The sequence below is a fragment of the Chelon labrosus genome (assembly GCF_963514085.1).
Source record: "Chelon labrosus genome assembly, chromosome: 13".
Classification (NCBI taxonomy): Eukaryota; Metazoa; Chordata; class Actinopteri; order Mugiliformes; family Mugilidae; genus Chelon; species Chelon labrosus.
This window is the reverse complement of record NC_140346.1, coordinates 17,209,242-17,234,428: the sequence shown is the minus strand read 5'-3', so window position 1 is coordinate 17,234,428 and position 25,187 is coordinate 17,209,242. Positions and strand designations below refer to the sequence as shown.

At 40.3% G+C, this 25,187-nt stretch overlaps 1 protein-coding gene across 1 annotated transcript; it reads right to left on the bottom strand.

The window, feature by feature from the left end:
* Positions 1 to 8,944: 8,944 nt before the first annotated feature.
* Positions 8,945 to 13,980, bottom strand: gvin1l2 (GTPase, very large interferon inducible 1-like 2; the record flags this gene model as incomplete). Its single annotated transcript, XM_084558183.1, has 2 exons — positions 9,191 to 13,980; positions 8,945 to 9,089 (listed from the first exon to the last, which is right to left on the bottom strand). Exons 1-2 carry the CDS (start codon positions 13,858 to 13,860, stop codon positions 8,945 to 8,947), a joined length of 4,815 nt encoding a protein of 1,604 aa, XP_084414309.1. The 5' UTR covers positions 13,861 to 13,980.
* Between the last annotated feature and the right edge of the window lie 11,207 nt (positions 13,981 to 25,187).

Below are 25,187 nucleotides of genomic sequence, written 5' to 3'. Positions count from 1 at the left end.
AGCAACCTATTATTTGGCTCCAGGGGAGAGAGGACAAACCTATTCTTTTTGCTCAGTTTGCTCTGTGAAAGCCTTGATTGTCTGCAGATAATCCGACACTGGAAGAATGAAGAAAGAAAATAAGCAACCGTGTGAAAAATAATATTTGCTGTTTTTTTATATATATACATATATATCCAGGGTGAGAAAAGAAGATGAAATATGCAGGAAAAAAGCAAAAGAATATTAAAGCTGCATACCCAAAAAAGCAACTGTGAAAAAATGATGGCTCATAAATACGTACCTCTGCAGAATTAACCAATTTATGAGAAAAAATACACATCTGGTCATCTTCGCTTTCTTTGGGTTAAATCAAACCTGCACACAGAATTGACAAGCGTGTGAATGTGTCGACACGAGAAAGTACTCTCACTCTTCTCCCAATTCATCTTGGTTCTGTCCCTTTGTAATGCAATGCCCTCTCAGAGAAACCCCTGCTGACACACTGGCAGGAGCTGCAATGAAAGCTGCATCATGTTCAGACTGTTTGTCCTTCTTTCTGTTATTCCTTCATCCCTCTCTCTCTCTCCCTTTCTGGAGTAAAAGGCAGCTGCCTTATCTCTATTATTAGATGTGTTATGAGGATCTGACACTTGAGCTCAGAAATCGGCTCCACGGGTTCTTTCTGACCATTTCTCACCACATCAATTCAAGGGACCAACTCAATACGTGACGGACCACTCAATAGAGCAAACTATCCGGGGCGAACTCATGAAAGCTGAGTAAAAAAAATAAATAAATACTCTGAGTCAAAAGACACAGATAGGGGAAAGCAAGAAATATAGATTACTTTATTTCAGAGGAATTCTGTGCAGCAATTCTTTTTGTGGGCTCTTGAAAGAAAAGTGAATGTTTGATTGGTTTGTGTGTCGCGGCTGTGTAGAGGCTGTAAAGAAATGGGGGCTGAAAAGGAAGAAGATTTTCAGCCGCAGGTCTTAAAGATGAATGGTAAAAGTGAGTACATACATAATCAGAAGCACATAAATACCGGTTTGTTTGTATGACAAGCAAATGTCAAACACTATTTTTTTTCCTTAAACCAGCTACAATATTTGTCTTTGCTAACCTCTGACGTTAGATATTCGATAAGTGTCACATGCATTATGTTAGAGATGAATGCCTTGCTTCTTAGACTGACTAATAATTATAGTTGCTTCTGTTCGCTGCTGATACATGAGTAAGCTTTTAGCGTTCAGGCATTGTGGTATAAGCTGACATTTATTTAACCTCGTTATCTGAGTGTCACAGCTCCCCGTGTAATTGACTGATTGACTGTCTGTGAAATTAATGCAAGTCTTTTCGTGAGGGGACATATCGGCGTGTCAGTGTGTGTGTATATACATGTATTTATTGCCTGTGTGTGTACAGTGAACTTTGCTGGCATTAATAATGATGTTAGCAGACAGCTTCTCATTATGAAAATGCTTGTCTGTCACTCAGCAGCTTTGTAAGGAAAAGATTTGAGACAAGGCTATAATAAAAGAGCAGCATATACAAACATCCTTCACTGCTGCTACTTAAACTGAGGAAGTGCTGGATGAATCTTTGTCTTAAAATTGGTTAGAATTTGTATTTCAAAGCAAATACTGTTTGGTTGATTGTATAGTGCACCTACTGGGAGTCATCTGCAGTTCCCCTTGACTTCATATGATCATATGGTATTATATTATACATATATCTTAAAGCAGGTCTCACGTGATTGTTTTACTGGCATCAATAAAAATATTGCATTCAAAGCTTTATTTGCAAATAAAGAGATTAGTAGTGTTTCTGCAGAAAATATGTCCTTTGTAACTGGTATATTGTAGTTGCCATATTGTTAATACGTTTGCATCAGTGCATCGGTGGCGTTTTGATTTCCATTAGTGGGCTAGTATATGAAGGACAGTATGTGAAGTTAAGTATTTTGTGCAACCTAATGTAGGTGTCGGAAGAAATCGTGAGCTGTTTAGTGGGGCTGGAGAAAAAGAGAGAAAAAAACAGTTCTAGTATGTAATTTGGACTTTCCTTTAATTCGAGGTTTGTTTGTGAAAAAATGGCTAATTAGAGGAAAAAGCATTCTCTGAAGAACTCGCAGTCCCCAAGAAAACAGGAAAAAGCCTCAGAATGACTGGATTAATCTTTAGCAGTCTATTTTATTATACAAACATATAATGTGTATTTTTGTTAAAAGATTTGAAAAAAATGTGACAAAGAAATGTATTTAAATAGAAGAAGACTTTACAGCTTACAACTGAGACAGAACCTGCTTTATTTATAGTCACAGTGCAAAACCAGGGACTTCTGGGGTAAGTCGAAATTTAGATTTTAATTCCAGAAGGAAATATGATGTTTTGAGGGTATAGCTGCACAGCATGCTTGCCTCGCTAAATGTCACGGATTGTCTCACTTTGATTCAGCACCCCTTAAGGACACTTTTAGTGTCAAACAGTCGTGGCAGATTAGATTGGTTTTCCATCCCATCTTGGCTCTGACCTCAGTATGTCTGTGTGAGCACGAGCCACCCTCCGGGGCGGAAACGCTATCGAGATGGAACCAGGGAAGGAGAAGAGGGAGAAAGAGAACTGAGCGGACACGTTGGGGGAGGGGGGGGGGGGGGGATCAGCGGGGAAAGGGAAAGTAGAGGGATGGTACTTTAAATCTGGAGTGGACACAGAGGAACACTCTGCTGCTGTGAGCGAAAGACATGACACAAATACACTGCCAAAAAAAAGTCGCCACCAAAAAAAAAAGGTCAGACACTCGTTGTTTCGTGGGACTGCCTTTAGCTTTGATTACAGCACCCATTCTCTGTGGCATTGTTACGATAGGCTTCTGCAATGTCACAAGGTTTTCAATGGGGTTAAGGTCTGGACTCTGTGGTGGCCAAGCCATGTGTGAAAATTATGTCTTGTGCTCCCTGAACCACTCTTTCACAATTTGAGTCCGATGAATCCTGGTATTGTCATCTTGGAATATGCCCGTGCCATCAGAGAAGACAAAAATCCATTCATAGAATAACCTGGTCATTCAGTATATTCAAATAGCCGACCTTATTCTTTGGGTTCATAATGTTGCTGAACCTAGACCTGACCAACTGAAGCAACCGCAGATCATAGCACTGCCCCCACAGGCTTGTACAGTAGGCACTAGACATGATGGGTGCATCACTTCATCTGCCTCTCCTCTTACCCTGATGCGGTGGTTCTCCACTATCCTTCCAGTTTTTAATAATGCGTTGGACAGTTCTTAACCCAATTTTAGTAGTTTCTTCATCTCCTTAGATGTTCTCTCTGCTTGATGCATGCCAATTATTTGACCCTTCTCAAACATCTTTTCCACGACCACAGGATGTGTCTTTCGACGTGGTTGTTTAAGAAATGAGAAGTTGCTCATTGCATCAGTTGGGGTTAAATAACTTGTTGGCAGCTGAAAGACAATCGCCCATGTAGTGATTATCCAATAGACAGAATGTAAAGACAAGTAATAGGGGGGTACTAAATATGACTATGACTTCTTACAGTAACAATCATAAAGCAATATTCTTTCAGTCAGTTGATCTTCATTTCATGCTTGGATGCTACCTTCATCTTTAAAGCCACAGTGATGTGTAAATCCTTAGCTTGCCTGTGCAAGTTTGTCTTCTAATTTTCAGTCAAAAAGGAAAAAGCTCAGACCAACCCAGAGATGACTAAAAATGGCTGATTCATGCAAACTGGAAACGCTTCACTACTTCTGGTGAACTATTGCAACAGAGCAACCTTTCAACACAAATGGCATCTGATAACAAATACGCTTTCAGTTAGTCCCCTTGACAGGAAAAAACAGTTTGAAGTATTGTAGAAAGGTCTGTAGGTGAAATTCTGGTTAATATTTGGGGGGCTGCTGCAGTCACAGTGGATGGACACGTCCTCCACCAATGCCCGGACTCACATAATTTCTCTTAAAGTTACCTACCCAAGTTTCTTCAGCGACATAACTGTCAGCAGATTTTTTTTACAGATAGCTCTGGTGTGCCTCAGTGTCTCCTCCGAATGGCACCATGTTCCCATCACTGGTGCCATGATAACTTTTCCTTTATGGTTCAACAACTCCATGCTGGAGGACAGAACAGGAAGTGTCCTGCCAAACAAAACAATTTCAAATTTCTTCTGTTAGTTCAGGCAATATACTACTGTTCGCTCTTGACTGGTAGATGACAGCGCGGAAGGACACGCGGCCTTGGCTGTAAGTAATTCTTCAACACATAGACTGTATAAATATGGGCAGTGTGTTGCCACTTCCTAGTTTTGGCCAAACTGACACTATTTTCCCGGGGATACGGGCAGCGCCATCTTGCGACTGTGGAGCCAGAGTCTGCGCAGTACGGTCCGAGAGCGGAGCTACGTGGAGCCGCGATATCGATGACCCGCCCACCCTTCCACCACACCCACCCTTCCACCACTCTTGTTTTCGCTTAATTAATAATTCGCTCTGCTCTACCCCCACCAGTTACGAGGAAATGTTGGATTATGCACTGTACTTGTTTTTAATTACTAATATTTATTTTTATTTTTATTTAACGCTCATGGTTCTACGGGACCGCTTTACGTAGCAGTTGGCATGGCAACTGGTAGTTGCCATTATGTCACATCCTGTTTCGTCAAATAATTAACTAAAACGAAAGTTATCCAGAAGACTGATACTCCAAGATGCATCAACATTATATGTTATTTGATGTGTTTTTTAGTGTTTTAGTTCAGCCCAAGTCCCATCCACTAACATGGAGGGGGTGGAGCTTCTGATCTATACTGCAGCTAGCCAACAGGGGGAGCTCTACTTGCTTTGCCTTCACTTTTGAGGAGAAGTTCTGCTATCCATCTTTATACTGTCTATGCATCAGCAAGTTGAAAGAAGTTATTACTGCCTTATGAGACACTTGCATAAGTGAGACATTGCATTATATCATGTTGAAATATACAGAAAGGGTTGTATTTCTAGATGGTTTGCCCCGTTACAATACAATACAATACTTTTTACCTTTTAGTTTGTTTTCATTCATTTCAGTTTGGTGTAAGAAAAAAAAAATAAATCAGCTGTCAGGTATTTATATCTTCCTGTTCTCAGGTTGGTAGACAGTGTTGTGTAATCAGTCAGTCTGTTCACTCCCACTCGCCAGACTAAAAAGGTTGAAGCTGTGTATCACAGGCAGTATGTGGTGACAGTTGCTGGATGGCTATTTGTGACAGAGTCAAGGGTGAAAATCTGTCAGAGCTATGAACACGTTAGAAGGGACTGGGCCTGATATTGATGTCGATTGAATCCAATCTGAGGTGTCAGAGTGACAGACTGCAAGGCTTCAGAGTTCTACCTTAAATCTTCCTGAAGTGTAGATCTATAGGGTGAGGGTATCCTCCACAAGCAGAGCTCCAGATGAGCCAATCATTGCCCTGCCTTTTGATGGTAATAGTTTATTGTATTTGAAAAATATCTAGATGAATTGTTTTTTTAATCTAGTTGTAAAATTCTACAGTTTAATGTGTTATTAACAAGATGTGAAAGCAAATGGAACATTTATGAAATGCCTTTTTTCGCCTTTGTCTTCACTCATGAGGTGGTTTTCTCACCAGTCAGCACGCATCACTGTGGACTGCCACACTGCAAACAAATTACAGATTAGATAAAGAGACAGACATAAGTTGCATCATAGCCCACATTGTACACTCAGATGTCTCTCCATTATCTGTGTGTGTCTGAGGCAAAAGTAGTAAAATGAGTTAAGGGGGCTTCCTGTTATGCATGAATATCAGCATTTACTGGATAGATGAAGATGTATACATGTATGTCACGGTGAGGTTTGCTCATCCCTGTGGCTGAAACATATTTCATAACTGTCTCATATGAAAAAAAAATAAAACAGTACAGTTTAACTCTTTTACTTGAGGTTTGTTGTAGCTTTTAGCTCTGTCTGGTTATTAGTTTAGTTTTTATTCTGGTCCTGTCTAAGACTCGCATCATTATTTGTGAGTAGTAAACCATGAACTGTCCTACTGTCTGAAGAGCAGTCCCAAATTTCTCTCAGTCCTCTTGCATATTCCTGAAGGTTTGCCAGATATGACTTCCCAGAAATATATTTTGTGTATCTATTCGACATAATATTTTACATACACAGGATTTAAGAAGGTTCAGTAGGGTTCAGTCCATCTATTAGATGGTTTGACATAAACAGTGGAACACTTACAGTCCCCAGGAGACAAATCCAACTAACTTTGGCCATCTCCACAGTCATCATCAGGTCAGAGTTGCCTTATCCTGTAAGCTATTGCAACACTTTCTGATGGAATGGAAAAAAGTTTGATATTCCTGCAGCTCAGACGATGAATCCTCATGACTGTCCTTTTTTATCTGCTACCTTGAACCACAAATTTTGGATGGCTGACAGTTCGTGTGCACACAGATTTGGTGCATGTCCAAGTCAACATTTATTTTTGCCCAACACTTTTATTTATGATAGAGCACAACAAAAATAATGACATTTCCACCAGTTTTTTTTTTTTCAAATCGCTTTAGACCTAGCTTTAGCTTTTGAGAAGTTGTATTTTCTGTACAGCTGTTGTACGCTGCTTTGTAGTGGGTGGATATCTCCACATTAGATTGCCGCTTGTTGAACTGTGTGGTTAGTTTCTGTGTTCTTGCCACCTTGAACTGTAAACTGTAATTTTAGATTTTGAAAAGCAACTGGAAAAAAAAAAATACATTTGCTAGTGAATAGTAGGTCAACTCATGGTAATGTTAAGATTAGACTTTAGTATTTTGCTCTAAATGTTGTGTGGCAATGCCAGTTTGGAGAAGGCACCTGCGTTTCAGTATGATTCAGTATTATGTGCACACAGATGCTATTCATTTTCTTGCAGGGTTTCTGTAGATTTGGTGATAATTCTCAGTCTGTTTATTCTCTGTCATTTATGGACAGCAATACCAGATGATTTGTTCTCACCTGCCTAAACCTTTTGCCAGTCATGTGCCTGATTATCTGTGTGTTTGTCCTGCATGCCACCTAATTACCTGATCTCTTAAGCCTCCTGGATGGTTACCCCTTTATCTGTCTGGACCGTGATTCATATCTGCTAGGAAATAAAAATTTAACTCCCAGTTTTGGTTTTTCTTCTGTTTTCAAGACGGCACATAGAGGGCTTAATCGATCCACCAGGTACAATGAAACAAACTTTGCCTCATGCTGGTCAGTAAATTTGCTGCTCATGGCACGCTGCTGCGTGTTAAGCTTTGTTTTCCCCATTTGGCTGCAAGGCAGGTCGTCTCATACTGTGATTATTCATCATAACGGAAACAACTGGGAGAGGTCATTCATGGGGAAAAATAAAACGTGGCATTTTCTGTCAATAATTAGCATGAAAAAAATAGTTTTGTGTGTGTGTGTTTACAGGTGACAACAGCAATCGATGTTAACCTTTGTCAACTTGACATCTCCTCTGATGTACAGAATAATGTCCCCTCAGAGTTGGTTTTGTGGGGGAAATCCTCTATTGATTTCTTTAGCTAAAATATCAAGATCACTGCTTGGACACTTATTCATTCATTTATCTTTTAGAACCAGTACATGTATATGTGTATGTATATGTATAAAAATATGTCAGGCTGTTGTTACCGCAAGAAAATAATGTAGTAAATGTACTTTTAAAGCCGGGATCTGGTGGATACTAACCAAAAATTTCAGCAAGAGTGCAAATGCCAAATGACAGCCTCAGCACTGACTACAGCAGTGACAGTTTAAATAACACTTGTGTTTGTATTCATGCAATTAACAAAGGATGGATCTATTTTGACACAAATCGAGGTGAAAGAAAAAGCCTTAAAACACTTTAAAAACATCAATTATTGAACTGCACAAATAAAACGTAGACATCTCTGACCTTTTGCATGAAAGACAGCGACCCCTTATTGCAAAGTACCGAGGAGAAGAGAAGGTTACGAGTGAAAGCAGTTATGGGACTCCCAGGTCCAGAGCAAATTTCAGCTGCCAGGCATGACAAAAGAAGAGCTGTGAAAGCAAACGATTCTTTTGTAAAAAGGTCCTCTCCAAGTAGAATAAATGGATCAACAGACAAATGAATGGATACTGTAGATAGATGAATACAACAAGGGATAGCAGATTAGGTTTGAGATGTAGATTTATAATATCGCTGAGCTCCTCATCTCAGTGAGCTATCATGATTCCTCCATCCTACATTGCCCTCTTGTGGATTTCATTTTCCTTCTGCTTCATTCATTCTTGTCTTTCATTTCAACGGTGCTGAGTAGGGTTAATAGACTGTCTAGTACTATTAGTAAGGCAATGTTTTCTTGACCGGCCAAGGAGACAAATGCAGTACGCGCCATTTACTCAATAAAGCCATCTGAGATATAGATAAAACTTTAATTTTAGTATAGAATATTTGAATGAAAAATCTTTGGTGCACGTATATCAGAAAAAAAGATGTGTGGCTCAAACAATTAGTTATTTAATGCATTAGTATTTAAATAGTATAACATTAAAATGTATATTTCTTCATACAAAATAAAAAGTCATCAACGGTTTAAGTATTATAAATCACTTTCTGGATATAAAGTGACAAAAAGAGATTCAATATTTGTTGAGTCTATACGTTTCAGAACATCCATAGTCCTTTCTAAATGACAAAAGTTTAAAAAATCACAGAAAAAAAAAAGTTACTGAAGTTGGTTCTATTCAAAACTAGGTACCCTTTCCCACTGTTTTGCAGTGGAGACAAATGAGGAAAGTTGGATCATAAGAAGTTAATATGAAAAGCCTATTTCACATAAGGCACACTTAGCTGTAAAGGAAATAATAAGTACAACCAAAACATATTTGGTAATTCCAAGCACTACAAAAAAAAATAAAAAATCCAAGCTCGATGAAGGCAATTTTTTAGCCACACTGTCGGGTGAGGAGGGCCTCCTTCAGACTGTCTAAGGCCTCCTCCTGAGTAATATTCCTCCACTCTTCAGGAATCTTTGCTGGCTCCTGGTTGAAGGCATTGGAGAACCTCTCACCGAACCTCGCCAACACATACCTGTAAATGAAAGAATAGTTTGTGAATTTCCTTCAGGAATGTGAGAAATATTCTAATAATTAGCATGGTTGTTTTCAAAGTCTTAGTAGACAACACAGTACCTCCAGTAAGCAGAAGCATTTTGGCAGTTTGGGTCATCAGGGGAGAAGTTCCAGTTTGGGTAGAGAGAATGGGGGTCCTGGCATTTCATGGATACACCCTGAGTCATGTTTTCTGGGCCAGTAATACAGGACAGAGAACAGGAGTCATTAGGCAGCAGGCCTTTGGGCCGATGTAGCAAGGCCTTGTGGACCTCATGCCCGACCTCCTCCTCCTCGCAGGGAGCTCCACACAGAGGACATTTCTTGTCACAGCCTCTCACTCTGTCGTAAAGGCAGTCGTGGGGCTGATCTGGAAGGCAATCAAGAAACTGCCTGATGTCGACATTCTGGGAAAACTCCTGGGAAAGATCCAGTCTCATTGTCGCCAGTAACTCCATTAAATGTTTCACAAAACAATCCCATTCTGTGGTGATACTGAATAGTGGTCCAGTCAGAGACTCTGTGTTGACATCAACATCCCCATCACTCTGTAAAATGAGACACACACTCTCAAGCAGTGGTTTTGTATCTCTCAGCACTCCACTGGTACCTTCTGCTGTTTTGCTCACAGCTGCTGCAATCTTTCCCACAATTTCTCCAAGCCTCTGGTGCCTCCATTTACCCAAGTTTGTTGATTCAGAGAGGTGAGTCACCACAGTCTCTTGGATCTTTCTCAGTCTAAAGTGGTCATAGGAAAGCAAATATTCCAAGAAGCCATCAAATTGGTCGTCTTTAATCAGCTCCTCCAGCAAGCTTTGATGAAAAGCTCGTGGGGACTGATACTGTTGAGCTTTGGCCCGGATCTCATCCACAATGAGTGTCCCCAGGGGTTTATGGATGTAGTCCAACATGATGGGTTTGATGACCATGGAGCTGAAGGCTTGGGCCACCCTCTGGCACTGGTCTCTCTTCCTGAAGTTGTAGACAAACTCTGCCAAGTACATATTCTTTCTTGTAGTGATCCATGTCAAAAGTTCTCCGTCTTTTGCATAACGGTCATGCAGTTTTTGGAAGTCTCTGCATGCAGTGGCACAGAGATGAACTTTCAGATCAACTTCAAAGGCTGATTTGATTTCCATGGGTTTCTCCTTCAAAGCTTTTTCAACATTTTGTAACAGTTCGGTAATGTAGCTGTCGGAGAAATCTGCTGGTAGCCTACATTTATCGGCCACAAACTGATTGTATTCTTCTATGATTTTGCATGCCAACTGTTGAGCTTCTATTCTCTGTTGTCTATTGTTGTCTTCAAACATGTGTTTTAATCTGCTGCGGTATCCAAAGTGCTCATCATAAACTTGGAAGTTGGGTGTCTGGTCTTGGCCGATGACTTCAAGCTTTTTAATGTGTTTTTGGTGGCCACAGCTGATTAGATTCTGTCTCAGAACCTCTGTCACTCTTGAAGTAATATCTTCTGATTCAGAAGGCCTGAAGTCAAAGTTGGACAACATCTTACTCCACACACCCTCAAACTCCTCTTCTAGCTCTGTGTCTTGGAAAAGAATTTTAGTTGCCCTGCTTGTTTCTACAAGTGCATACAGCTTGGACTCTTGTTCTTCATCCAGCAAGTTTTCAAATTTTTTCATCTGTGAGGAAGAACAATAGCTCTCATTAACTGTGTCCAACTTTTGTACTATCTCCTCGGTTACTCTGTCCTGGAGGTTGTCCATATTACTCAGTAGAATTGATCTGAATGTTTCTGTGTTCGTTTTAAGAGCATCATCTTTCATCAAATAGGCCTCAAGTTTTGACCTGACTTTGCTCATCTCCGTTTTCACTTCTTCTCTAGCTTCATTCTTCAGTTCACTCAGATGCTCATTTTGGATTGCAGCATCCAAAGCTTTTGCCTTCTCGGCAAAGATTTTCTGTGTTGCCCCCATTAGCCAGCTTTCCACGTTTTCCAGGAAACTGTTCTCCCACTGAGAAAACTCTGTGCATAACAAAGAAAATGCTAAGCCTATGTCCGTATTTTGAAGGCTGGTGGAGAATGAATCTGCTTTCACTGAATCCCACACATTCAACAGATGTTTCATAAATTCATTCAGGCCTGGGGCTTTGGGCTTAGCTGCACAGGCTTTCAAAGCCCCAAACAGGTTTTCCTTAAGCTTTAAGATAGCCTTACCATACTGTGGATCAACTGGTTCAGAAAGGGATGTAACTGACCAAGGCCATTTGACACAGGTGACACAGCTTGTGATCTTTGGATAATGGTTTTCAACACTGGTAGTTTCTCTGTCCACAGTCTCAGTCTGAAGCATATTGGAAACCCGCTTTAACTGTGAGACTTGCAAAATGCTGTTCAGTCCTTCATCCTGGGACAGGAGTTGGCAAACAGGCATGTGTCCACATTCTTTGGTGCGTAGGAGAGTGTTGACCATGATAGTGAAGTCTGTTTCAAACTCACCAGCATGTGATGAAATGTTCTGTAGTAAAATATCACTCAGTCCTGCTGCAACGGTGGCCATCTCATTGTCATGGAGGAGCATATTACTTTTGTCATCTTGTGGGAATGAGCAGAGACCTTCTACATCAATTAACAACAAGAAATCGCACTCCATGTCCTTTCGAAGATTATCAGGAAGACACAGGACAACCATGTACAGACCTCTTGTGGATCTCTTTCTCCCTTCAGGGAATGTCACTCCAAACAATGTAGAAAGAACTTCAGCATTCCTGGCATAATGCACACCAAGGTTTGTCAGCACGCGGGTCCTGCACTGTTCTTGAGGTAGGCGGCGTTTCAGTTCTGCAAAGACAACACCTATCCAGCTGGTGGGGATATTAGAGGCATCTCCGTCCATTAATTCAAGTGGAATCCCATAGAGAAGAAGGTCGACAGCTAAGCTAGGAAGACGCAACACATTGAGGCTCCCACTACCAGGACTGATGTGTGTTAGCTCAAAAATTAGGCCCATCTCACGCAAAAAGTGCTCAAGACCCAATGAGGATGGGTCAGGTTCAAGCATCTGTGAAAATGAAGGTGTCTGTTCTTCTAATGAATCATCTCTGGACATTTGTTGTTCGGCTGAAGAAGTCAAGTCTGGTTGATCTAGTGGTTGGTTCCCTTGGTAGCTCAAAGTGCCATTTTCTCCAGACTCTAAATTACTTTGGCTCTCAGAGGCTGGATGTGAAATCTGATCTTCAAAATGGACTTTGTTTTTAATCATTCCTTCACTTTTTTCATTTAATTTCCCATTTAGCCATTCATGTTTTCTCTGTGGTTCGATGGTCTCTTCCATTGACGGCACAATGTTCTGTAGCTCTTGGCCAACTTCACATTGCTGCTCAGAGACTTGAGGTTCTGTATTCATAGGTTGACCTTCAGTTTCCTCCTCAAATGAGGAATCTGTGCAGAAACTATCACTGTCGTCGAGGTTTTCAAGCTCATCCAAATGTTCAGGAATGCCATTTTGTTTTTCTGTCTGCAGATTTGTGATCAGATCTTGGGGACTGTTTTGTTTTTCAGTTTGCATTAGCCGAAGCCTCAGTTTGAGCCAACTAAGAAAGTAAGTCCTCTCCGCTTTATCTGTTGTGAAAAGAGCATCAGTGAAGACCTTCATAGCTGGGGTCATTCTGTAGCTGCATAACTCAGCCATGATGTCTTTCTTTTCTGTTTGCAGTTGGGGATCAGTTTCTTTTCCTTCTTTTTTCTGCTTACTCTCCACTTTTTCTAGTTCTGCCAGTTTTCTCCACAAAACTCCCTGCAAAGGAAGCTGTTTCAGTCTAAACTCAGCAGATCCCTCATCTAAACCTTTCAACACTTCCTCCACTGTAGCCATAGCCTTTTTACAAACAACGTCTTCATCCACATTTAGGCCTATGTCCAATGCTAATTGTGCTGCTGCCTCAAGTGTAACAGGTTTCAGTCTGTTTGGTAACAGGCTTTTCAGGGTATCACGCAACTTATTAGCTAGTTCCTCCTCACTCAAACCATTCCATGGAAGCACAGATCCTTCGGCAAGTCCCATGTGCCCTTCAAGGTTCTGACCAACAAATCCCACAACTCTTTTCTCATTTATCTCTGTGTCTGAAAGGTCAATCAATATGAGCTTGCTTGCAATGTTTTTGCAGGACACAAGAAGTTGTTTGTCTTTCTCCCTGAGATCACCACAGAAAATAATAAGAGCAGAGGACGCTTGACATAGAAGATGGAAACACTTCTCATGTGCACTAGCATCTCCCCGTAGGTTAGAGATGACCACAGGGACAGGGAAAATATCTCTGGTGATATCTCCAGTGGGTAAATACCATCCAATCTCTACTAAGCCATTTGCGAGTCTTCGAGGCTGCTGCCCTCCACTCACCCCCCTGTGAAGAAATGTTTCACTGTGTGGTCTGAGTCCATTTAGGACATGGTTTAGCACCTTGGACTTCGAAACACTGCAATGGCCAAGCTTTACACACGACACCATTGACATGCATGTACTTGCCAAATCCCCCTCTTCGATTCTATAACTTTTTTGCGGAGAGTGGGACATCCATTGGCTCACAACACCTCTTAAAGGCCAAAGAAGGAAGCTACTAGGTTCCTCAGGATCTATGTTTGGAAGGACCAGAGGCACAGCAAACTGGCATTGCACCATGCGCATAGTCATCTCCTGCTGAAGAAAAGTGTTGGCAGACGTATAGACGGCTGTAACTAGATCAAGGGGGTTGAGAGTACACGGGCTTTCTCCTTCAAAACCACTGACCATCCCCTCAGGTGATTTGTTGTCACTGTTCGGAACATCACATAGAGGTTGACAAAAAGAACTCCGGGCATCTTGACTAAGCAGCCAAAGACGTCGTAGGAAAGCCTTCGGCAAATCCCTGGGCTCTAGAGGAGTGCCATTCTCCAGAGTCCAAGTACTGATGTCTAAGATGGATGCTGGGTCCAGTGGTGCATCCAGGCCGAGCTTATGTAGGACATCTGTCTGTGCATTGTCCTTTGCAGGTTCTGGTTTGACAAAAATACAGCAATCATTTAGGCTGTTTACTAGCTACATTTTTATTTTTACTAAGATGGTTTTATGTTGATTTGGCTTAAAAGTCAGGTGTGTAGGATTTGAGATTATCAACAGAGATTGAATATAGTATTAGCAAATGTTGTATTTTAGTATAGAATTTGCTTTTTACATCTATATGGGAGTGGGTCCTCTGCCAAAGTGTTGACAGTGTTTCTATAGCCCAGAAGGACAAGCCAGACACTTGTTTGGTGGCCATTCTGTCAAGCTTGGAATGGGAGGGTGAGGGATCAGGATTAAGTTGGTTGCAAACTGCAGCCTCACCACTAGATGCCATTAAATCCTACACACTGGACTAGAGGTGGTTCAAAATGTTCCGTGTATATTTTACAAGCATCGAATGTAGTAAAACTGCACCTGATTTTCCAATTACATTAAAACATGGCAAAGTAGTCATGAATCCTTAATTTGTGTTCCGTATGATTTTCAAATCTTTTCAAATTTTCAAACCTAACAGGAGAGCTTAGTTTAAAAAAAAAAAAAGGATTCATTGTTGTTATTGTTATATGTAAACTGATGTTCCATTAACAAAGCACATTTTCTCTGAAGCTAACTACTCATTACATTTGAGCTCAGGATCTCGGCTACACCTGTTAACAAAACAGCTATATTTCCCTTAAACAGGCCTACCCTTGGTGCCACCTAAATTTATACTTCCTGCCATCTACCCAATTTTCATTAATGAGTAAACACATTAAAACATTCAGTAAATTCAAGCACATCTCCCTTGCCAATAAAGGTTTAGCTCACTTTGTTTCCAAAGAACAGAACAGTCACAGGAGAATTTTGTAGTTGTCAGGCCAAATTAAATCCACCATTCCTTAATGGTATAAACAGACCACACAGGACGCGATGTGATGCATTAGCCAATATTTTTTCTTGTAATTGTTCTGTGGACAATTGCCATTATTAGTCACAGCGTTTTACTTTGGTAGTTAAGATATAGAGGAAGCACAGACATATTTGTAAGGGTGTACAGCCCTGGTTGCTGCAGAAACATCTCAAAAAGGTGCCACTGATTTGTCTGCGGAGCTGCAAACATCAGTATCAAAAACAGCAAAATACATAGTCATATTTCCCGTAACACTTTTAGCTCAGATTGCCCTTTAGAAAGTCCCACTTTCATAAGTATAATTAGAGGTATGTCTTCTTATTAAAAACACTTTTCTTTGTTCTGTGTAAAATCATTAATAGCCATAAATGGATGTAAATAAGTTGTTTTTAACATAAGAGCAATCTGTTACAACACAAGATCGTGTAAATAAAATAAATAAAGTAAAATAAATAAAGAGTATGGGACAACACCTCTACAATTTCCATATAGACAGCAGGCCTGTACTCATTTTCAGAATGTCTTTTAAATGTCTTCCACATATTCAGGTAAGCAACAATAAAAGTGGGAAAGAAACTTACTTTTTTTCTTGCTGCTCAGCTTCTTAGAAAGTTTGACTGACATGATGAATCCTGCTGAGTGTCTATTCCTTCTGCTTTAGATATGTTCCCTGGCCAACCACATCATCAGCAGGGAGGTGAAATGACTGGAAGCCTGTGATTAAGAATAAATAACGTTCATTACACTGCATAGAGCATGCAGCACAACACAGACACAAGTATGTTTGGCCTAATACCACACTGCAAATGTGAAAACCCACGTTAAAGAGACGAGAATATGTGCTCTCTCAGAGAGCGGCTCATTGCGGGAGGAACGGAGAAAGACTGGTCTGTTTTGATTTTTGTCTTCCTGAAATGCTTCACTGAAGCAAGACTCTCTACCCTGTTTCATTTTGCTTTTCACAACGATAAAACACGATCCGTGACAAACGGAACACGATGTGCTGATTTAACGGCCCCTCCTCAGATCAGCAAAGTGTCAGAAAGATAAAGCACACTCTGATAGCTCAACACCGAGGCGAGTACAGTTTTAGTTTGGCAATTTTACAGCTCAAAGCTCTGCACCGCCTTGGATTTTTGTTTAGTTTTGTCTTTGGCTGTCAAGTTGTGAGCACTTGCACATTGTATAAGTGATGGACATAGGTTTGGTATAATTAAGGAAGAAATGAATATGTAATTAGAATACCTTACCATAAAATACAACAGTTCAACAGTACAGAAATAGCATTGTACAGTTGAAGAATCTAAAGTAATAGTAGTTGTCATACGGAAAATTGTGCTCTGTGATTGATAACACTATAAGAAAGCACAAATGAATTAGCCTGAGTAATTGTAAGCAAGTCAGCAAGTAAGTTAGCAAGCATTCAGTTCTGACATGTGTGTGCTGATTAATTATTACAAACTGTTTGTAGCTTATCCCTGTTTTACAGTTCAGAAAGATGCTAGCAGTTTAATTTGTAGCTATTTTGTTCTCTTCTATAACTCTTATGGGAAAAAAAAAAATACAACTGAAAAATAAGAAGATAATTGTCTGCTCGTCTAGTAATTTTGCTGCTCTCAGTGCTGCCTAAATATAATCTTGGATATACTGCTACCCTGGTTCACAATGCATATTGCTCCTCAAAGACAAAACATACCAGCCAGCAGTGTAACGTTAGTAATATTCTTACCTATTCCCTCTCATAGAATTGCTCTGTAAAGGAAGTCCATCAAATCTGATCAGTCCCAACTCAGGAGAGCTCTTATACCTGCCTGCTCAGCGATAACACACATTCCTGCACTTCTATCTAAACCCACAAGTACAAAATGGTCATCAATCATTCACACCCACCACGTCCCACATTGAGGAACACATAGTAGCCAAGAGTAAACAAATGCCATTTGTGATTATGCGAGAATTCTTGACATAACAAACTTGACACTCAATCTTGATAGCGACAGTGAGAATCTTTCACCAGCCAGGTGAAACACACTCGCAGACGCTTGCCTAAAGGATTATAATTGGTCTGGAGGCTTCAGAGGTGAGGCTCCAGACAATGACGCACACAAACCCCTTAGTCATGTGTGATCTCTCGGATATAGGTCTATCTGATTATGATAAGGAAATAACTGGCACACTGATGCTCCCCCTATTTTCATAGAAAGCCGGTTCTGCTTGCTACGACCTGGTCTCTTTACCCTCATGTTTGAGTTCTTTTCCTAGAAACCATCATGATGTAACAGTTTTACTCTGACCATCGCACCTTAACTATAGTATTTGATCATGTTCCATTATTTAAGAGCAAATGGCTCTCAGGATAAGAGTGGACAGATGATCTGCAGATACATGAGGGAGCTCCGGTTTCATTTGCAGCCATCCATTAAACACCGTGCAATGCTGATGACGATAAACGGCAGCAATAATTCCTCACTGCATAACTTTGCTGCAGAACTGAAAAAAAAATCTGTTTGGTTTTGCTGTTTTGCCTCTCTCTGCATGTCTAAAAGAGCCTACCAAAAACTATGTAGAGGATTAGCAGTTTGACTTATGATGAATGCTTTCATAAAAGACATAATTGATGTGGCGCAAGGTAGAATTTTAGAAAACCTAGCACACATATTTTTCAAAATAGTAGAAATAAGAAACTTGTCAACTGTCTCCTGGGATGTAAGATACCGGTCTTCACTGTCAGGGGTTATTTTCCAGGCTCTCTCTGCCATGTTGGAATTTAGCAGCCAACTTCATCTCGTTGCTATAAGAGGGTGTCCCCTCCCTTAGTGTTGCCACCATGTCCCTATGGACTTGTTTGGGTGATAGGCCCTTGTCACCAAGGTAGCGGATGACTGCACAGGCCAGTGCTGACCTTTTGTCAGACAATGCTGACTTGCAATTTTTAATAACTGAAAACAGAAATACCACAAAAGTTATTAACGTATATACATAATCACTCAGAGAGTTGAACTGCACATGCATCTAAGAGCTCATTTCCTTCTGCCTAGGGCCACAAACATATCAGTCACCCCTCTGTATAGTGACCTTTATAGTTTCTACGTCTAATCGTTGATCTCGATTGAGGGACAACCAGTCATTTATTCACCTACCAAAATGTATATGTGGGTAACTGCCAGGTTTATGAGCTGTAGGTTATGTTGATGGTTAAGGTTAAAACCCTTGAGAATCACATTTGGGTCTCTGGATTGTGAAAAATCCCTCTGACTGATTGATTTAGGTTTGTTTAGAGGCAGAGGCTCCGGACTAATCTCATTAACAACCTAAGCAGTATTTATTAATGGATTACCTGCATTATTTAAAACTTAATTAATGGTTATAAATATAAAACTAAAAAAAAAATAAAACAATTAAATTCATTAGTTACAATGTATTAATGGCTTTTAAAGAATGCCTTACTATGAGGTAGTTATCAGTTGTCGCAATCTGTTTGTGGACTTCTTCCTGATTCACACTAATATAACACCTGAGCTTGTATAATTAATGTGCAAGACACTTAAACTACAAGAAAAATACATTTATATGGATAATAAATGATCTAAAAGCTTTATTTTACAATCCCACAAAAAACAAAAAACAAAAAAAAAACCTACATGTCTGAATTAAAGCTTATCTGAGGCAACTCCTGGAAAGGTGTAGGCACACCTGAGGGATAAATGTGCAGAGGAAAAGATTACTGCTCCTCTATTTCTGTCTTGCAAAGCTCTTTAGCAGTCTTACCCTCGTGTGTCCGGGACTGTGAGAATCAGTTGTGTGTGTCTGTGTGTACCTGAGTGACTCGTGTGAGTGGACAGTCTCAACGCTGTGTTCAATTGTCCCTCCCTTGAGCAGCCGTTGCTGCATTGCATTCCTGATTGCCCGGACCGATGCTTGTGTGGACTTAACTTTCCTTCAGCGGGACAGAGGAAAGCGGCTGAAAACCAAGGAGAACATTAAGGATTACTAGAGACTCTAAAACGAATAGTGGTCAAGATGTTAGTCACCATGCTGACGGCCATGTACATGATGGTCAGAATTGTAGAATCGGTAAGCTGATTTTAATGATAGATGGTGTACAGATAGGAACCATAGTGACTGTTATCTTGTCAGGCCAGGACACAAGATTTTACAATTGCATAGTATGTGAGTCAAGTGTCTTGTTTTCTGCTAAAAATGTTTGTTTGGAGGTGAGTGGTATTCTCATTTAGCCATTGTTATGTCTCATACTTAATAGAAATCAAGTTAAATAGCATAAAATAAACCATGTTTATACAGACAGCTTCCAAATGCAACCTTGTAAAAAAAACATTCAAAAATGAGGAGGTGATGATTGATGATTACTTTGACCGACACATCGGCACCTCTAACCCAAATTCCTTTTCACTTTCAGATAGGGGTGAGATTTGCACGGCAACAGGAGCCTCTGCCTTACATGGTGTCTCAGCCTTTGCCTTGGCAGGTGCATTCTGTGTCGCACAGTCGCAGGAGCAGCAAAGCTGACGAGGTTGGTTGAAATCACACCAAGACGATCGTTTCCTTATAGTGGATACAATCTCGTCGTGCATGAGGCACATGGCATTCTGTGCACGAGTTAGCCACATCCTCTGTTCCTGTCACGGAGCGGCTCAACTTTCACAGGAACGTCGGTGGTAAACAAGTCACTTATTTCTGCAATTCAAAAGTCCCCCGCTTGAGTGGAGGGAACACTTAACGCTTATTAATTAGCTTTCTGATCCCCTGTTATCTAATGGAGAGACAGAGCATGTGGAAAGTTCAGCAGTCAGTCTTGACTCAGCATGTGAGCATTAAAGCTGGTCACATGTTTACCTCTGACGTCTATGGAGGAGGACTGCACATATAAGGAGAAGAATGCAATTTACAGGACGGAGGCCTTTTGGCTATTTGGACACTGGTTAATCAATAAAGATCAACACTGTCCACACCTTAATGGATATTTGACTATACCTCAAGCTTTTACTATGATTCTTCAATAAAGACGCACCATTCAGTGCAGTCCAAAGTGAGGCCCCCACAAATAAGAAAGTCCAAGGTTTCTCGCGCTATTTTCTTTAATGATTGAAGGTTACTTCTGACTGCAAACAGAGGCAACCATGCAGCTAAAGCAGAAAGAAGGCATTTGTTGGTTAACTGAGAGTGTGGTTACTGAGATGAGTAGAAGACAGAACACACCGGCGGTAAGAAGGAAGCAGGGAGATGACAAAACAGATAAGGAGACTGGGAAATGCTCTTTAGGTGTGATAAACAAGCCGTAGTTTGAATTCAACTGAACTTCTATGGTCAAAGGATAGAGTAGACCTCAGTGACAAGGTCACGGAGCTGGTGTGTGGGATTGAACGAGGGCACACAGCCAAACTGGCGGGTAAGCACGCTAAGCTGGTCCGGTCCTCAGCCGCTGGTTCCCCCATGCCATCGCTCTGCATGAGCTGTAATCCTAATCAAGGGGATTTGTGTTTGAGGTCATTATTCTGACTGCAGATAGAAAGGACACACACACTCACACACAGGTGCAGTCTCACATGTACGTTGCACACTTGTCCCTTACGTGCAGCACATTCTGTACAGTTTGAGAATTCAACAAAGGCACATGAGGGACTATCTGCATGTGTCTGATTTTGTGCTGTCAGAGGTATGTGAACAATGCCTCAGCAGCTAAGGTCCAGATCTGTCACTCTGATAAATCTCAAACTTGATCAGTAACTGACGCCAGTGTGTGTGTGTGCGTGCGTGTGTGTGTGTGTGTGTATCAGTCTCTTCTAACACGCAGCTTTTCTCTTTTATTTGCAGTTTGATGGCCTCAGAAGGAACAGCATAGGCGTGTACAGAAAGAGTAAGTAATACAGTTACATTTCTAAGTTAAACGCATGCAATTTTTCCGAGTTTGATTTGAATAACTATAAAATCCGACTGCGTTCAACCTTGATCAGAAAAATAGCCCGCTTGAAGAGAGGCTAATATGTAAACTGTGTGTTTGAACTCAATCATCGCTACAGACTATGTCTACATGGCTATTACCTCAGCCTCTCTGGCTATACCCTGTGTCCTGTCGTGCTCAGACTCCAATGCCAGCAATGGGACATGCACCACGCACGCCGCTCCCCCGCTCAGCCCCGTTGAGGTCGAGAAGGCCGCCTCCACCATCCAGACCCATTTCAGGAAGTTCCAAGAGAAGAAACAGAAGAACGGCAAGTAGACGGACAAAGGAGGAGGGCGGGTGATATGGGTGCAGCAGGTGCAACAGACAACAGGAAGCAGCTGGATTCACCAAAGGCTACATGAACTCTGTGCTGACATACAAACGCACCTGTACACTCATACGCAAATGTGCATAGATTCAAAGCTAGTAGCACTCCCAGGATTAGTGACACATAATATAAAAATACCATACAGCAATAGCCTACATCTCAAACACTGCTTGTATTGCCCTATTTAAACTTTTATGTGGATACTGTATATTGTTCATCTGAGTGAGTAGTTTTGATGTGCTGTGATGACTGACTGTGTGTGACTGGACTGAGAGTGTGCGGTAATTTATATTTGACCATTATTTTGAGTGTATAAACATGGAAAACAAATAATAAAATAATTTCTCAACATTGTTGTCCTTTCAGAAACAAACATGTTAGAATTTCAGGAAACCATTTCAGTAAATTAATCTAACAGTCCGGGGATTTTTCGTTGCAGCAGCACATTGCCCCCTAGTGTTCGGATCGGTCATGACTCACACTGAGGAGAAGTACGTTTCCAGGTGGTTCATATAAAATGCAGCAATGGCTTTAAAAGCCCCCATGCAGCTGCTGCTGTTTCTTTTCTTTTCTTTTTTTTTTTTAAATTTTTTTAAATTATACTTTAATATTTAAGTGGCTGTATTAAGACACACAAGAGTGTTCAAATTCAAATAAACTGGACATCCGTTAGTCAAAGGTGATGAACCATAACCATGACATTACAAAAAGATAAATAACAAATCAACACCAAGCAATTAAGAAAATGCGGCATGGGGAAAAGTACTTTTTAAAATAAACTGCTGATTTAAGAGAAGCTAGGTAAACAATTTGATCAGAGTTGCAAGAAAGCACTGGACCTTTGCAGGTAATCGTTATATTTTATCTGTAGTTTTTTTTTTTTTATTTCAAAACACTATGGTTCTCCATATGGGGGATGGAAAGTTGAAAAAGAGAACTTATAGGTGAACGTTATTAGCACTTTGTTCCCACAAATAGTATTTCGAGCGCTCAATTTACAATTTTATTTTCTTTATTTTATTATGTCTGGGGCTCTGTAGTTAACCCAAATCTTAAAAGAAATTAAATGTCAGTTTAAGGTCCCCTGCAGCCATCAAAACAGTCAGCATTTGTTAAATTTCAATGAGAACCTTGTAGCATATGTGATATTAAAAACCACACAAGTTGGTTTATTTGTGGCATATTTTGTGGCATTGCATGCAGATAGTTTCAGTATCATTTGGGCGCGTGTTTGTAATGTGATGTCTTGTTCCACTCCAATATAATAAACATTAATTTGGACTTACAGCATGTCTCACCACCACCAGTGCGCCCATTCCTCTGAAATTTGCCCTTACCACGTTTCATTTGAACTTCTCTCCGTCAGAAGAAAAAGTTCCCATGAGGCACGTTCTCATTGAGATCTGTGGACCTTAAAAACAGCAGGGTCGAAAAAGGGATTAAAGAGTCAAACTCGTTCATGGACAGGTCAGGCCGGTCCTCACCATGCCCTACAGTAAAAACCTGTGCCGTTAATCTCAGCCACTGCATTGCGCTGAAAGAATGAACAAAATCATCGCAGTTTATAAAAAGATAGCTTTATTGCACAAGGTGTTGAGTACTCTTTTTTCCCGTTTTTGTTTGATTTCATAGAAAAGAAAATGTAGAGTTAAACACAAGCATTTGCAAATTGAAGCAACGTTTCCCCATAAAAGTTTAAGGAACAACCTCTGGATTTTTAAAATGTTTTCATTAACCCCCTTTTTTTAAATTGTTCAATTCGCCACGTCCCTGCTTCTTTTATAACCAGCAAAATTTTCAGAACATGCAGTGCGGCTGTCCCTCCCTCAAGCGGTGGAATAATCTTTAAAAAAATAATAATAATAGAATTAAATAAAATTAAACCTTCAAATCAAGCAACTTGTGACAAAGTAAAAACTTAAAAATAAAAAATAATAATAATAAAAAAAGGAGACAACTCAACAAAATGCCCTGTAAAAGAAGAAAACAATATTGTTAACTATGCATGGTCCACTCAGACATGTTTTAACTGGTCCATAAATCAAGATAAAGCAGTGTCTGTATAATTCTATAGTTTTTCATTAAGTCCTCTTCTGTTTCATTACAATAACTTCAGTTCAAAGTTTACATTGTGCCCTGGTTTCTAGTGAAGATGTCGAAAATAGTACTCATTTATACAAAACACTTTCCTATGTACACAAGTCTGCAATTATGGACTAGAAATTATGCTGTATAGGTGGGCAAAAGGATACAGTGAGGAGGGGGCGGGGCGGCGGGGAAAGGAGGGGGGGTTCTGATTGGTTGGCAGATGTGGGAAAAGGTCGGGGGAAAGTGGAACATGTGAAGTTGGCCTTGCAAACACAGGCATGTGTCCGTTTGAAAGAATGTTGTGTTTTAAGGAAAAATCCACCAAAGATATCGCTTGAAGGGTTTAGAAAAGCGGGCGGATCAGCAGACCCACTGCTGCTGCTGCTGCCAAGAAATTAGCTGGAACCGGTAAGAATAAAAAGAATCGTCTGTGTCATTTTATTATTGGGAGTAAATTCTTAAATCTCAAATGACATATACATATTTACAGAAAATCATTTTAAGCACGTTTCATTATTCATTAGGTTTTCTTCACAAAGCCTGTTAATATTATACTACAGTATGGTTAGTCATTTCGTCACTATAGTAGCGTGGTTTGCAAATTGCCATTGAAAGCAACAATCAATGCTGCCTCAGGTTTTCATACAGTAGAAGGCGCATCCTCACAATTTGGACCTTATAATATTGTACGTCTCAGAGGATAAAAATATGAAAACACTCACCAAATACTTCTATAGTACTTTATATTTTCCAAATAAACAAGTTAAAAAATATAAATCCTCCTTTTTTTCTCTCTTCTGGAAACATTGCTGGTTTATAATGAACACTGAATCCCTGGTGGAGTTTTCTTTAAAGACAGACATTTGCTTTGAGCAAACCGACAGAAGGTCAGTGTTGTGCAGCGGAATCAACTTCACCTGAAGAACCGGGGAGATCAGGTTGGACGGGAGGGTTTATTTCATCACTCCAACCAATATCCATACAACTGGAGTAAGGGAGCTCCTGTTTTTGGTTGTAAAAACAGGTCTGCCCCATTCCCAAAGTTTTTTTTTTCTTTTTCTTTTTTTTCTGAAGACAGGTATTTGCATAACTTGAAACAAAAAGGCCAAAATGAACCATTAGCAGTGAAAACCAAATACATGTCTATGCGGTGTAGTTTTAAAATAAAAGGGAGCATGAATACATTTATTAGCAGGTTTAATTTTTACTGTGTTGTACGTTCATTGGGCCACAGTCCTGGAGTCTGTGGAGGACTTGTCATGACACAGATAAGAAACAGAAACACTTGTCGGGTCTGTCTGTCTTCATTCATTATAGGTGATGGCATTGAGTTTGTGAACACACCTTTGGAAGGTACAATACAACATAATACAAGAGGCTCACTTACTGTATAGTCTGACCTTGTTTTACTGTTTTCTTTTTCAACACCACACTTTCTGCACTGAGCCATAGACCACAGTTAACCAGCGACACAATCTCACACTATATTTTGACTTTACTGTGCTTGTCCTTTCGGCTGCTATACCTGCTGCACAGGCGCCGCAGCCGGAACATTTACAAAATCACAAGGGAGTCGTTGGATTATTCCTCAAACCTCAGTTTCACCATTTAACCTCCTCTCACACCGCTTCCTTTCTCTCCAAGATCTTCCGTCCATGGTTGTGCTACCCGTTTATAAGCTTCCCTCTTCATTTTCTTCTTTTACTTTTCACTCTGAGCGATTGTCTTGTGATCTTTTATATATATTTTCAATTAGAACGGCTTTTTATATTTCTCTGCTTTTTTTTCAATATTCATATATTTGCTAT